Source organism: Eucyclogobius newberryi, unplaced genomic scaffold (genome assembly GCF_026437365.1).
Source record: "Eucyclogobius newberryi isolate DKJ021-1_F unplaced genomic scaffold, fEucNew1.0.hap1 SCAF_3, whole genome shotgun sequence".
NCBI lineage: Eukaryota > Metazoa > Chordata > Actinopteri > Gobiiformes > Gobiidae > Eucyclogobius > Eucyclogobius newberryi.
In genome coordinates, this window is record NW_027315945.1 from 5,169,019 (window position 1) to 5,184,036 (window position 15,018).

Here is a 15,018-nt window from a genome sequence, read left to right on the forward strand (position 1 = left end):
GTCACCCATTCTGGCCCCTGGGTATTACCTGACACTAGCAGCAGCTGGCAGCTTCACGTCTCTGACTATGGAACTTCCAATTACTAGAGTGTCATGAGTCCATTCAGCGGGCGTGTGATCAATAATGAGAGCAAACCTATTTTAGACGGGAAGCTCACGGTGCACTACAGGCTGGCGTTTAGTGCATCGTTCCCTCTGAACTGCCACAAATTGGTCCCTTTTCTGTTCCTGGTCTAGTCCCGGCTGCACAGGAGGCGCTGAGGGGCTAGTCTTAGCCTTGCTAGTACTGCTAATGCTAACGCTGCGCCCTGTTGCGCCGTCAGATACACCTGAAGCTACAACTTGGCTATAGCTAGACTTTAGGTCCTCTAAACAGTGGATCTGTTTTTAATCCACAAAATATTCAACAAAAGTGAGTTGTTTGAGGCTCCGGATTGTTTGTGGGACAATCAAACTAAAATAGTGTGTAGAATTCGTGGATTAACAATAGAAAGTAGCAAACGAAAACATGATACACTCACCGGAAGTGACGTACCGGAACTCCAACACTGTGTTCAGCAACGCAAAGGGATTGTCGGCAAACAATAGGTTATACAATAATGTTTATTATTGGTAACGCGGGGGTACTACGTTTTTTTTATAAAACCCTAGCGCAGTAATGTAACGCATTTGTTTTCCAGGGTAGTAACGAGGTAAATTAATAAGTTACTTTTGAAAGTAATACTACCCAACACTGATTATCATTTGCATTCAGAAAATTTTAAAGAAAAAAAAAATCACATTTGAACTTAATATGAAAATGGATAAATCTGATTAGAACTCCAGAACTCTAAATGGGACGTTTATTTTGGACTTGGAGTTTCATTTAAAGTGTTTTTATTTATTTTTTAAATGCAACAGCAAAAAAAGAACTTTCAAGGGGAATAATATTTAAACTATATACATGCATTAGTTAATTTGGGAAGCCATTCTACTAAATATTTTCAATATAAATTGGAAAAAGAGGGTCATTTTGTTTTGATGGACAAAGAATGGGAAAATACAAATACATCCCAATGCACCACAAAATTACATATTTGGAGAGAAGTCTGCTTTTTCATAACACCATGTCAGAGTGCACATTATTCCCAAGGAAATATTAACTGCAGGAAAAACTGTGGGTGCCAGGAAGCACATAATCACCACGTGCAAGAAAAGGACAATACAACAAGCTACTGTTTTGCCTGTTGCCTGTATGGACCAAATAAAGACCATGAGAACGGTCCTTGCTGAATCTTCGCTGCCTATCTAAGACTAAAACCCCCATCCATCCATTTTCTACCGCTTGTTCCCTTTCGGGGTCGCGGGTGACTGGAGCCTATCCCAGTGACTTCGGGCCTTAGGCGGGGTATACCCTGGACAGTGGCCAACTTGTCGCAGGGTTAAGACTAAAACATCTACAATATTTGTTTTGATTTTTTTTTTTGCTTATACATCTTACTTTGCTCAATAACTTGATTGATAAATTGAGACTATGCAGATTTTATTTCTTCTGTATCGCCAGATATTTTGGTGAAAAGTCTTTTGTTTTGGTCTTATCTGGTTAAAATGACTTTATTCGGCCTGTGTTGTATTTATGTAAAATGTCTTAATAGGTCAGATCATTCATTTAACTCTCTTATCGTTTTAATTTCCTGTCACAGTTGAGGATTCTTATACTTGGTCTCAATATCATCATACCACCTGAGTGTGTTCTTTCATTTTTGTTCAAAAACTACCTCGGGGCTTGATCATTTGATCTATTGAAACTACGTCCACATAGTGTCCACATACATACATACCACATACTGATTTTTGTCGTATCTTTATTGAAAAAAGAAAGAAAGAAAAGTAGTCTATTCTATTGTATATCTTATGTGAAATTGAGAAAAAGGTATATTGACAAGCACTGGTCCCTCCAGATATAAATTAATCCTATATTATGTATTGTTTTGCATATTTATACATTTACATGAAGATAAGTTTGTTATCTTAAGTTCGGGAGCAGGACCACACGCCCTTCCTGTGGCTACACTACTTAAGCATCCAGGTCATCAGTGTTGTGACTTCGTGCCCCTCCGTCTGACCCTCTTCTAATTATTGTAATTCTTCTGATACATTTCCTAGATGTGGGTATCAAAGCCCGGGAGCCGACAGCCCTCATCGCCAGAAGCCCCAAAACGGCATCCATTTCTGTACATTTGTGTTGTTAATGTTTCTCGTATGCCAATAAACACTTTGCATCGTAGCTGGGGTTGTGGCACTTGCTAGTGAACAGTATGGTACAGTAGTTTGTGCCCACAGGGCAGCACCAAATTTCATACACTTTTTATGTTCTTGGTCATTTCTAGGTGTTTTGTTTTTTTGACCGTTCAATTGGGCTTAATATGCCCTTAACATTAAAGGAGGCTAGTTATTTTCAGATGCTATTGTATTGACATTGTTTACGTTATTCTTAACTATTATTACATATATATATATATATTATATATATTATATATTATTACAAAACTCTCTGGTTGAACACAAACGCAGGACTTTGTGGACTGGTGTCAGCGGAACCACCTCCTCATCAACGCGGGGAAGACCAAGGAGATGGTGGTGGATTTCCGCAGACGCCACCCCACTGCCCCCTCACCAGTGAACATCCAGGGACGGGACATTGAGAGAGTGGACTCATACAAGTACCTGGGTGTTCATCTGAACCACAAACTGGACTGGACTCATAACACAGACGCACTGTACAGGAAGAGCCAGAGTCGGCTCTACCTCCTGAGGAGACTCAGGTCTTTTGGAGTGACAGGGCCACTCCTGACAGGGCCACTCCTGAAGACCTTCTATGACTCTGTGGTACATCAGCTCCTGTAGGTGTGGCCTGCTGGAGCAGCAGCAGCATGAGTGTCGCCCCCTGCAGGACACTCTGTCCGCTCTGAGAGGTTTCTCAAGTCTTTCCTTCTGCTGCTGTCAGACTCTACAAAAAACACTGTTAGCCCTTGTGTCATTCAGCTTCATAATCATGTGCAATACTGTTATAATCATGTGCAATACTGTGACACAATGTCAATCTTCCTGGTGCAATATTCTCTGTCCATATAACAGCTGTAAATAAGAGTGTAATTCTTATTAAGAGTATAAGAGTTTTATGAGAGTTTTTTTCATAAGTTATCTGTTGTTTTTTATGATTATAAATATGATTCTGTACCTAATCTGTGTTGCGACACTGGAATTTCCCCATTGTGGGATAAATTAATGTTATCTTATCTTAACTACAGTAAGAAAACAAACAAAAAAACAACTAGCAAAAAAAAAAGAACTTCATGCCAAACCCCTGTCTGATCCAAAAAGAGGTCAGAAGTTGGCGAAAAACCATTCACAAGTCAAACATCTTTTCCCTCACGGCCCCGTGTGAAACCTGTGTGTGCATTTGTGGTTCTCTAAATCGTCAATCTTCCATTACTTTGCTATTCCATCTTCGTCATGTTGACCCACATGATTTTCTGTGTCTTTCAAGTCAGACATTTCCTTCTCTTTCCCTCGGCTGAAGTGGGGTTGTCCATTTTGTTAGTTTTGGATGTCAGTTCATGAATAACAGCTATCACAGAGTCAAATGTTGGTATGTTTTTCTTTTTTATTTCAGATTCTTTGGTCAACTAGTTTATAAACCAGTTTGTGTGTATTTGTTATGTCACTTATTTGATGACAGAGGCGGAAGGATTCGGTTTTTGTTACTCAGCACTACTTCAATTAAATTAAATTAAATTTAAACTTGTATTTTCCAAATGTTCTTCACAAACTGCCACTTGACTGATGTAAAACTATGATAAATGTGTACAGCAGGTTTTATCCCACCAAATTAAGTCATAATTAGGAAAACATGAGAACCTGTCATATGCTCTTATAGTATCTCTTTGTTGTTCGCAAAGAGGTAGACTATAAAAAATAGTCAATCAGATTTTAGCAAATGACCGCCTCCATCGCTCTGTTGCATCATTGCTCTCTCGCGCTCTCTCTCTCTCTCTCTCTGATATAAGCATCAGAGTTTGGGTTTCTCCTCAGAACAGGCCCAATGTCGTCCACAGCAAATCTGTCCTTCCTGTCCGGGGTGAGACTGTGCTCCAGACACACAGTGATTCTCCAAGAAAACACAAATGCCTCGAAAATACCAACTGTCCAGTATTATGTTGTAGTATTTGTTGACTATATTTTTGGATGAATTTGAATTTTGGATGCATCTCTTGAGCAGATTTACAGTATGCTTTTTACTTGGACTTGTATATTGTGAACAATATCTTTGACTACTCATACTACAATTACAATCCAATGAGTTTAATATATGCTTGCAAAGTATGGGAAGATATGTATTTTCTTGTTTTTCACAATTTGCATGATGCCATCCATCAAAAAAGTATTTAGTGCAGCGGTAGTACCAGTTGTACAAAAATAAATAGCTCAAATATATTCACAAACCTTTTTTTTTAAATCAAAGTTTTACTAGAGTACTTATTTGCGTCCTTACTTTGACTAACCTTGAAGTATTTTATTACATTGCTGCATGTTGTAGTCATGTTTCTGTTATAATGTATGTATTATGTGTATCTTATTTCCACAGGTGGCCATGAATGAGTCCAGGGTGGTTATTTACCGAGACACCTTTGAATCCAGTGTGGCCAAAATGGTCTTTTTGATCGCTCTTGGACTGGCCATCAACTACATCAATGGGATTCTGGTTCACACCTTCAGAAAGCACCAGGTACAAGATGCCATTTTAACTGTACAGTACATGACCGAATGACTGCACTGATTATGTATGTGCTAAAAGGACCTGGATATTCAAACATTCAGCTTGTACATTGAGGTGCAGCTCCAGATGGGGCTAGAATATAAACCCAATATTAAGGAGTTGTGTTTTTTCTTTCAGTTAAATTCTATCTATTTTTTTTATCCTTTTTTTTCAAACAAATAAACAAGTCTTTCAATAGTAATTTCCTGAATATAAACAATTGTTATGTTTTAATCAGGGCCAATTAACACAAAAAACAGAACAAATTCTTCTTCCCAAGTCTGAACTCACATGCTTTTACCGAAATTATTTTAAAAAATGTATTAAAATTAGATGAATTGCACTTTCTATTATCAATGAAAATATTGTTAATTGATCATATTTCAATATAGAAGTTTGCACAAAAATTTAGAAAATAAATACATACAAGCCATTTTGATCAGACATGACATCAAACAGTCACATTTGATCAGACTTGGTACAAGAGACAATCTTGGGCTGTTCCAACAGGATTTTATAAATCTGTTGTTTTAGTTCATGTTTTGTATTAGATCCATTTGACTTTCTTCAAGATATTATGGGTTCCACATTGATTATGCAAAATCATACTCTAGAGACAGTCATTACATAATTATCCAATAATTTAAAGGGCACATCATTATTGATGAGATGTATTGGTTGTCAGTTCGCTCATCAGATGTAGCTATACATTTATTTATATCCAAGAATGAGTTAAGATGCTGATAATACCAGAAGATAAAACCACAACAGTTAATGCAATGCCAGTATTGTATACTAAGGCTGTTAAAAAAAGGCACAAACTGATTCCAATTTTATCTGGAAAGACTCAGAATGCATTAAGATGATATGATGATTATGATATAATGGTATATTAGAATTTACATTTTGGTGCTTAGACCTTGGCAAAAGAATGACATATGACACATGCAGGAGAGATGTGGAATAGAGACTTTTCATAGTGAGAAGTGAAAAGCTGAAGTGATGAAGTCATGATGAAGTTGGTGAAGGAGGAGGAGGTGGGTTGCATCTTCCGCTGTTGAGATGCTTCCACCAATCAGCTTTTGGTGAGAAACTTTCCAGATTGATTCATGTGAAAAACTCAATTTAGCGTGAGACACAGACCAATCGTTAGAGCCAGGTTAGACCTGGACATAATGATTTGTGAATTTTTCCTGTCCACTAAAATGGTTCTCCAGTGATCCTTAGAAAATTAATAAAGGATTTTTTTAATTTCTCATCGACTATTGGAATTTAAGACACACAATTGACATAATTCTGACCCAAAAAAACTGAACAATGCATTGATTAATCTTGATTTTTGATTTAATATTCTTCCATCTTGTTGAAAACGTTAAGAGAACATAGAGCCAGGATCACTACAGTTTTAGTTTTAATTTCATGTTGATTGATTAATAATGCCAGAGAAATCTACTAGATTTAAAGTTTGAGTACAATATTAAACCTAATTGATTCACACATTCCTCCTATGTATAAACACGTGCATGTGCGTGTTACCGCTACAGTATATTAACACGTGCATGTGCGCGTTACCGCTACAGTATATTAACACGTGCATGTGCGTTACTGCTGTAGTATATTAACACGTGCATGTGTGCGTTACCGCTACAGTATATTAACACGTGCATGTGCATGTTACCGCTATAGTATATTAACACGTGCATGTGCGCGTTACCGCTATAGTATATTAACACGTGCATGTGTGCGTTACCGCTATAGTATATTAACACGTGCATGTGTGCGTTACCGCTATAGTATATTAACACGTGCATGTGCGTTACTGCTGTAGTATATTAACACGTGCATGTGTGCGTTACGCTATAGTATATTAACACGTGCATGTGCATGTTACGCTATAGTATATTAACACGTGCATGTGCGTGTTACCGCTATAGTATATTAACACGTGCATGTGCGTGTTACCGCTATAGTATATTAACACGTGCATGTGCGTGTTACCGCTATAGTATATTAACACGTGCATGTGCGCGTTACCGCTATAGTATATTAACACGTGCATGTGCATGTTACCGCTATAGTATATTAACACGTGCATGTGCGCGTTACGCTATAGTATATTAACACGTGCATGTGCGTGTTACCACTATAGTATATTAACACGTGCATGTGTGCGTTACCGCTATAGTATATCAACACGTGCATGTGTGCGTTACACTAAAGTATATTAACACGTGCATGTGCATGTTACCGCTATAGTATATTAACACGTGCATGTGTGCGTTACGCTATAGTATATTAACACGTGCACGTGCATGTTACCACTATAGTATATTAACACGTGCATGTGCGTGTTACCACTATAGTATATTAACACGTGCATGTGTGCGTTACGCTATAGTATATTAACACGTGCATGTGTGCGTTACGCTATAGTATATTAACACGTGCACGTGCATGTTACCACTATAGTATATTAACACGTGCATGTGCGTGTTACCACTATAGTATATTAACACGTGCATGTGTGCGTTACGCTATAGTATATTAACACGTGCATGTGCATGTTACCGCTATAGTATATTAACACGTGCATGTGTGCGTTACCGCTGTAGTATATTAACACGTGCATGTGCGTGTTACCGCTATAGTATATTAACACGTGCATGTGCGTGTTACCGCTATAGTATATTAACACGTGCATGTGCGTGTTACCGCTACAGTATATTAACACGTGCATGTGCATGTTACGCTATAGTATATTAACACGTGCATGTGTGCGTTACACTATAGTATATTAACATGTGCGCGTTACCGCTGTAGTATATAAACACGTGCATGTGCGCGTTACGCTATAGTATATTAACACGTTCATGTGCGTGTTACCGCTATAGTATATTAACACGTGCATGTGCGCGTTACGCTATAGTATATTAACACGTGCATGTGCGCGTTACGCTATAGTATATTAACACGTGCATGTGCGCGTTACGCTATAGTATATTAACACGTGCATGTGCGTGTTACCGCTATAGTATATTAACACGTGCATGTGCGCGTTACGCTATAGTATATTAACACGTGCATGTGCGTGTTACCACTATAGTATATTAACACGTGCATGTGCGTGTTACCACTATAGTATATTAACACGTGCATGTGCGTGTTACCACTATAGTATATTAACACGTGCATGTGTGTGTTACCGCTATAGTATATTAACACGTGCATGTGTGCGTTACACTATAGTATATTAACACGTGCATGTGCATGTTACCGCTATAGTATATTAACACGTGCATGTTACCGCTATAGTTTATTAACACGTGCATGTGTGCGTTACGCTATAGTATATTAACATGTTCATGTGCGCGTTACGCTATAGTATATTAACACGTGCATGTGCGTGTTACGCTATAGTATATTAACATGTTCATGTGCGCGTTACACTATAGTATATTAACACGTGCATGTGTGCGTTACGCTATAGTATATTAACATGTTCATGTGCGCGTTACGCTATAGTATATTAACATGTTCATGTGCGCGTTACACTATAGTATATTAACACGTGCATGTGTGCGTTACGCTATAGTATATTAACATGTTCATGTGCGCGTTACGCTATAGTATATTAACACGTGCATGTGCGTGTTACGCTGTAGTATATTAACACGTGCATGTGTGCGTTACACTATAGTATATTAACACGTGCATGTGTGCGTTACGCTATAGTATATTAACACGTGCATGTGCGTGTTACCGCTATAGTATATTAACACGTGCATGTGCGTGTTACCACTATAGTATATTAACACGTGCATGTGCGCGTTACGCTATAGTATATTAACACGTGCATGTGCGCGTTACGCTATAGTATATTAACACGTGCATGTGCGTGTTACGCTATAGTATATTAACACGTGCATGTGCGTGTTACCGCTATAGTATATTAACACGTGCATGTGCGTGTTACCACTATAGTATATTAACACGTGCATGTGCGCGTTACGCTATAGTATATTAACACGTGCATGTGCGTGTTACCACTATAGTATATTAACACGTGCATGTGCGTGTTACCACTATAGTATATTAACACGTGCATGTGCGCGTTACACTATAGTATATTAACACGTGCATGTGCGTGTTACCACTATAGTATATTAACACGTGCATGTGCGTGTTACCACTATAGTATATTAACACGTGCATGTGTGTGTTACCGCTATAGTATATTAACACGTGCATGTGCGTGTTACCGCTATAGTATATTAACACGTGCATGTGCATGTTACCGCTATAGTATATTAACACGTGCATGTGTGCGTTACGCTATAGTATATTAACATGTTCATGTGCGCGTTACGCTATAGTATATTAACACGTGCATGTGCGTGTTACGCTGTAGTATATTAACACGTGCATGTGCATGTTACGCTATAGTATATTAACACGTGCATGTGCGTGTTACGCTGTAGTATATTAACACGTGCATGTGCATGTTACGCTATAGTATATTAACACGTGCATGTGCGCGTTACGCTATAGTATATTAACACGTGCATGTGCGTGTTACGCTATAGTATATTAACACGTGCATGTGCGTGTTACCGCTATAGTATATTAACACGTGCATGTGCGTGTTACCACTATAGTATATTAACACGTGCATGTGCGCGTTACGCTATAGTATATTAACACGTGCATGTGCGTGTTACCACTATAGTATATTAACACGTGCATGTGCGTGTTACCACTATAGTATATTAACACGTGCATGTGCGCGTTACACTATAGTATATTAACACGTGCATGTGCGTGTTACCACTATAGTATATTAACACGTGCATGTGCGTGTTACCACTATAGTATATTAACACGTGCATGTGTGTGTTACCGCTATAGTATATTAACACGTGCATGTGCGTGTTACCGCTATAGTATATTAACACGTGCATGTGCATGTTACCGCTATAGTATATTAACACGTGCATGTGTGCGTTACGCTATAGTATATTAACATGTTCATGTGCGCGTTACGCTATAGTATATTAACACGTGCATGTGCGTGTTACGCTGTAGTATATTAACACGTGCATGTGCATGTTACGCTATAGTATATTAACACGTGCATGTGCGTGTTACGCTGTAGTATATTAACACGTGCATGTGCATGTTACGCTATAGTATATTAACACGTGCATGTGCGCGTTACGCTATAGTATATTAACACGTGCATGTGCGTGTTACGCTGTAGTATATTAACACGTGCATGTGCATGTTACGCTATAGTATATTAACACGTGCATGTGCGTGTTACCGCTATAGTATATTAACACGTGCATGTGTGCGTTACACTATAGTATATTAACACGTGCATCAAATCAAATCAAATCAAATCAATTTATTTTTGTAAGGCCCAAAATCACAACAACAGTTGCCTCTGAGGGCCACAGGGAGAAATGAATCAACAATGTCTGTGGTGGCGATGGAGTCAGACAATGTCTGTGGTGGCGATGAAGTCAGACAATGTCTGTGGTGGCGAGGGACGATGTCCCAGGGTCCTCTGTCCTTAGACTCTCCTTCTCGGCCAGGAAAAACTGCAAAAAAAACCTCTTTGGGAAAAAAGCGTAGAAACCTGGAGGAGTTCCAGTGAAGGAGAGATCCGACTCTCACAGATGGACAGACGGACACGAGGGAGACTGGAGCTGGACCCACTCTTCAGGCAGATGAGGGACCGTCTGAGTCGAGCTGGACCCACTCTTCAGGCAGAAGAGGGACCGTCTGAGTCGAGCTGGACCCACTCTTCAGGCAGAAGAGGGACCGTCTGAGTCGAGCTGGACCCACTCTTCAGGCAGAAGAGGGACCGTCGGAGGCGAGCTGGACCCACTCTTCAGGCAGATGAGGGACCGTCGGAGGCGAGCTGGACCCACTCTTCAGGCAGAAGAGGGACCGTCTGAGTCGAGCTGGACCCACTCTTCAGGCAGAAGAGGGACCGTCTGAGTCGAGCTGGACCCACTCTTCAGGCAGAAGAGGGACCGTCGGAGGCGAGCTGGACCCACTCTTCAGGCAGATGAGGGACCGTCGGAGGCGAGCTGGACCCACTCTTCAGGCAGAAGAGGGACCGTCCACACAGGGCAGGGACCACTTCACCAGGGGAGGGGCATCTGGGTCCACAGGTCCTCAGGAGTGAGAGAAAGAAAAGAAGGCGGTGAACAGTTTGCAAGTGGAATCAAAAAATAAATATTGTTTGATAGCATAAGTAGTCAGAAGAAGAAGAGGATAGTGCTCAAGCTGTCATACTTCCCCCAGCACAGTTACTCCTAGGGCAGCGTAGCTGAAGCTGTGGGTTTATCTTTCTGTTCCTAACTACTCTGACCATAAGCGATTTCGAAGAGGAACGTTTTAAGCCTGGACTTAAATGAAGAGACTGTGTCAGCATATTTAACATGGGTCGGGAGCTGATTCCATAACACAGGAGCTTGGTAGCTAAACGCTCTACCTCCTACAGTACTTTTAGAGACTCTTGGCACCACCAGAAGGCCAGCATTCTGAGAGCGAAGAGCTCTGTTTGGATGATATGGTTCTATAGCATCTTTGAGGTAGGATGGGGCCATGTCATTTATGGCTTTGTAGGTCAAGAGTAGAATTTTGAATTTGATTCTAGACTCGACGGGGAGCCAGTGAAGAGACTTCAGCACTGGCGTAATGTGCTCTCTTCTTTTTGTTCCTGTTAGTAATCTTGCTGCTGCATTTTGAACCAGTTGAAAGCTTTTTATGGAGCTTTTAGGACACGCTGCAAGCAGGGAGTTACAGTAGTCTAATCTAGTCGTTACAAATGCATGGATAAGTTTTTCGGCATCACTTTTAGGCAGGTGCGTGTTGCCGCTATAGTATATTAACACGTGCATGTGCGTGTTACCGCTATAGTATATTAACACGTGCATGTGTGCGTTACACTATAGTATATTAACACGTGCATGTGCGCGTTACGCTATAGTATATAAACACGTGCATGTGCGCGTTACGCTATAGTATATTAACATGTGCATGTGTGCGTTACGCTATAGTATATAATTACAATTTCATGAGAAAATCAGGTTACAGACCCGCAACTCCAAAACTTACTTTGTGCATCAACATCAAACGGCCTCATTTCATCTGAGGCAGCCTAATATTCTGTAGCCTTCTCTCTGTGATCCATTTATGGACCTTAGACCTGAGAACCACTGCTTTAAACCAACATACGCTAATGCCGAGTTATCAGTTATCGGTCTTGAAAAAATAGCATTGTTGTTGTACCAAAATTGATATTATAAAGCCTTTTCCATAATATCAAAATGTTGTTTTAGTAGTGACACAACAGCATTGTTTTTTAGTCGTTCTATGGTGCGATGAAAAATACAGACAAAATGACACATTTCAGAATCAGAATCAGAAAAGGTTTATTGCCAATGAACAAACTTCACAAACATAGGAACTTGCTTTGGTGATTCGGTGCAACATACAACGATGAACAATTCTAAAACAACATGCATTTGGCTGATGGCCATTGAGAAAAGAAACTTTCAAATTGTTCCAATGAAGATATTTTAACTCATCGATCTCAGTTTATTTTCAGATATTCTACACCAACCCACGCTACATCCTGTTTGGCCACCTGGTGCTGAACGACATGCTCCAGCTCTCCTTAAGCGTTGCCATGTTCGTGATGAGCTACACCTCTCGTGAAATGCTGTGCCCTCTGTGCCTGATCCTCCTGTCTCTGAGTGTCTTGACCAATCACAACACACCGCTGAACCTGGCCGTCATGGCAGTGGAACGCTACATTGCCGTCTGCTTCCCCCTGAACCATGTCCAGCTCTGCACTACCCAGCGCACCTACGTGCTCATCGGGAGCATCTGGGCCATGACCACCCTGATCATTCTGCCGGACATCTTTATCCTGGTGGCCACCAGACCTCCAGAGTTCTTTACGTCTATGGTGTACTGTGACAGACCCAAGGTTTTCGATCACCCCATCATCATGCTGAAGAGGGATGTCCAGTATATAGTGTACCTGTCCGGAATCTGGCTCATCCTCATCTATACGTACTCCCACATTTACTTTGTGGCCCGAGCAGCTAAGTCATCTACGCATGACACCAAAAAGGCACGGAACACCATCCTACTCCATGGTTTCCAGCTGCTCCTATGCACGCTGTCTTACGTGGACCACTTCCTGTTGCAGATTCTGATGATTTGGTTCCTTCAGTATATTGTACACATCGCATTTGTTGTATATGTTATAGTCCAGATCCTGCCACGGCTCATCAGCTCCATCACGTACGGGCTGAGGGACAAAGTCTTCAGGCAGCACTTCATCAAGTACCTGGTCTTCACTGTCATCATCAAGGGTTAGCGACAGCAATTGTCCCCTTTTACATTTAATTACATTGTTCTGGCTAAAATTCTATTTAGTGTTTGTCAAGATAGTTCAATTATGTATTAAATATTATTAACTCTTTTGTACTCTTTTAAATTACAATACAGATGCCATTCATTAAATTCACAAAAGAATGGGGTCTGGTAGATTAAAAGGCAGAGTGAGGGGAAATAGGGCCAGGGTTTTGACACACACATATGGGCCTTTGGGTGAGCATGAGGCTGACTATGTAAATAGAAATTCTTTCCACAGCATAAATGTGCAGGTAGTATGGCCCAACTTTGTTGAGGAGTTCCACAGGGTTCCATTTTAGGCCCTTAACTGTTTTTTTCTGTATATGCCCCTGGGTTAAATTTCTAAAAGACACACCATTTCTTTTAATTGTTTTGCAGATGATGTGCAGGTTTCCTGAGCTCAGGAGCAAATTGAACCAGACGAGAAGACAAAGACACATGTAAATCAGCTCACACAGAGTAATCAAGGACAGAGGGGACCGTAGGGACAGCTCAGACATGTTCTCTGTATGTTAAACTTTAAAATGCTCTGTCCACATGAAAATTTCCCCATGTGGGACAATAAAGGAATATCTTATCTTATCTTATCTTATGTTTTATTAAAAATCCAACTCACATTCACTGAGAAATTAGTCTAATTAAACTTGCGGTGCAGCGAACCACAGGTGCGCTGCCGTGTACTATATTTATGTGTAAATATCTCATGTTACAACAATGGGGAACTGTGGCCCGTATGTACAATTTCTTTTGTAAATTTCATTGGCGCAACTTTTATTCAGGAGCGCTCTATAGCACAAAAATGTTTGTTTTCCTCCACTGTCGGGCGATCTGTTTCACTCTGTCTGTTTTCAAAACATCTGACTAGCGCTGCACAGTGCATTATGGGATATATAAGGCCGTGAAGTGTGCTCAGCTGTGGCCTTCGTTCGCGGCCGATCTCCATGGAAACGTAGCCCACATTTGTATTTGTGGGCTGCGTGAAATGAGACAGCCTTGTCGCGAAGGACAGGACACAGCTGGCCTTAAAATACAGCCTTCGGATCATGAGGCCCTGAAATGTGACACAGCTAGAGTGAAGACTTGTTTAGGAAAACCCTGATTTGATGTGAAACAGCATTCGTTCTTGACATGTTTGTCTGAACAGGTGTGATCTAATATTACTCATTACTAAGACATTTTCTATTTCAATTACTCTTTCTAAAACCACATCATAAATCTGTAATATCAAGATACCTTAATTTTATCAGTAAATGTTATTGATGTTTTGCAGACTTATAACATAAAACATACTTTGTTGTTGCTGCTTTTCATTATTTGCCATGCTTAGAGGAGGAGCCTGTGGACCCTCCTCTGTTCACTCACGTCTGTTGGTCTCTGTGGCCCCCAATCCACACTTATCTGACCAGCCAAGACCACACGCTTTAGTCTGGAATCCAACCCAGTCGCTCCTATTTCCAAAGGGAGTGATTGACCAATCAGACAAACGCATTGTCCGTTCGTGTGTAAATAAACATGGAGGCTTACGAGGAAAAAATAAAAATAACACCGATTGAGAAACGTTGCAAACTTCTGCTGAGTCAACAAGCGACGCACTAAACTCTGTAAATCTGAGGTCAATGAAGTTATATATTTTGTTCTGAATATTCCGAAAATATTTGAGAGACACGTGATACAAAGTCGAGAATCGATCTGTAGCTTGTACATCAGTTCTGGAGTTAGTTTGTTACTACACGATTCTCTTGAGAGCAGAGAATTTTCTTTTCTTCTTGCATAACATTTGC

At 40.3% G+C, this 15,018-nt stretch overlaps 2 protein-coding genes across 2 annotated transcripts in view; both read left to right on the forward strand.

The window, feature by feature from the left end:
• The window catches only part of LOC140374501 (vitelline membrane outer layer protein 1 homolog), a 321,142-nt gene that overhangs the window by 105,902 nt on the left and 200,222 nt on the right, over positions 1 to 15,018 (forward strand). The window lies entirely within an intron of this gene.
• On the forward strand, positions 4,085 to 13,199 carry LOC140373989 (odorant receptor 131-2-like). Its single transcript, XM_072460751.1, has 3 exons — positions 4,085 to 4,120; positions 4,628 to 4,768; positions 12,420 to 13,199. The coding sequence occupies exons 1-3, from the start codon at positions 4,085 to 4,087 to the stop codon at positions 13,197 to 13,199; spliced, it is 957 nt and encodes a 318-aa protein (XP_072316852.1).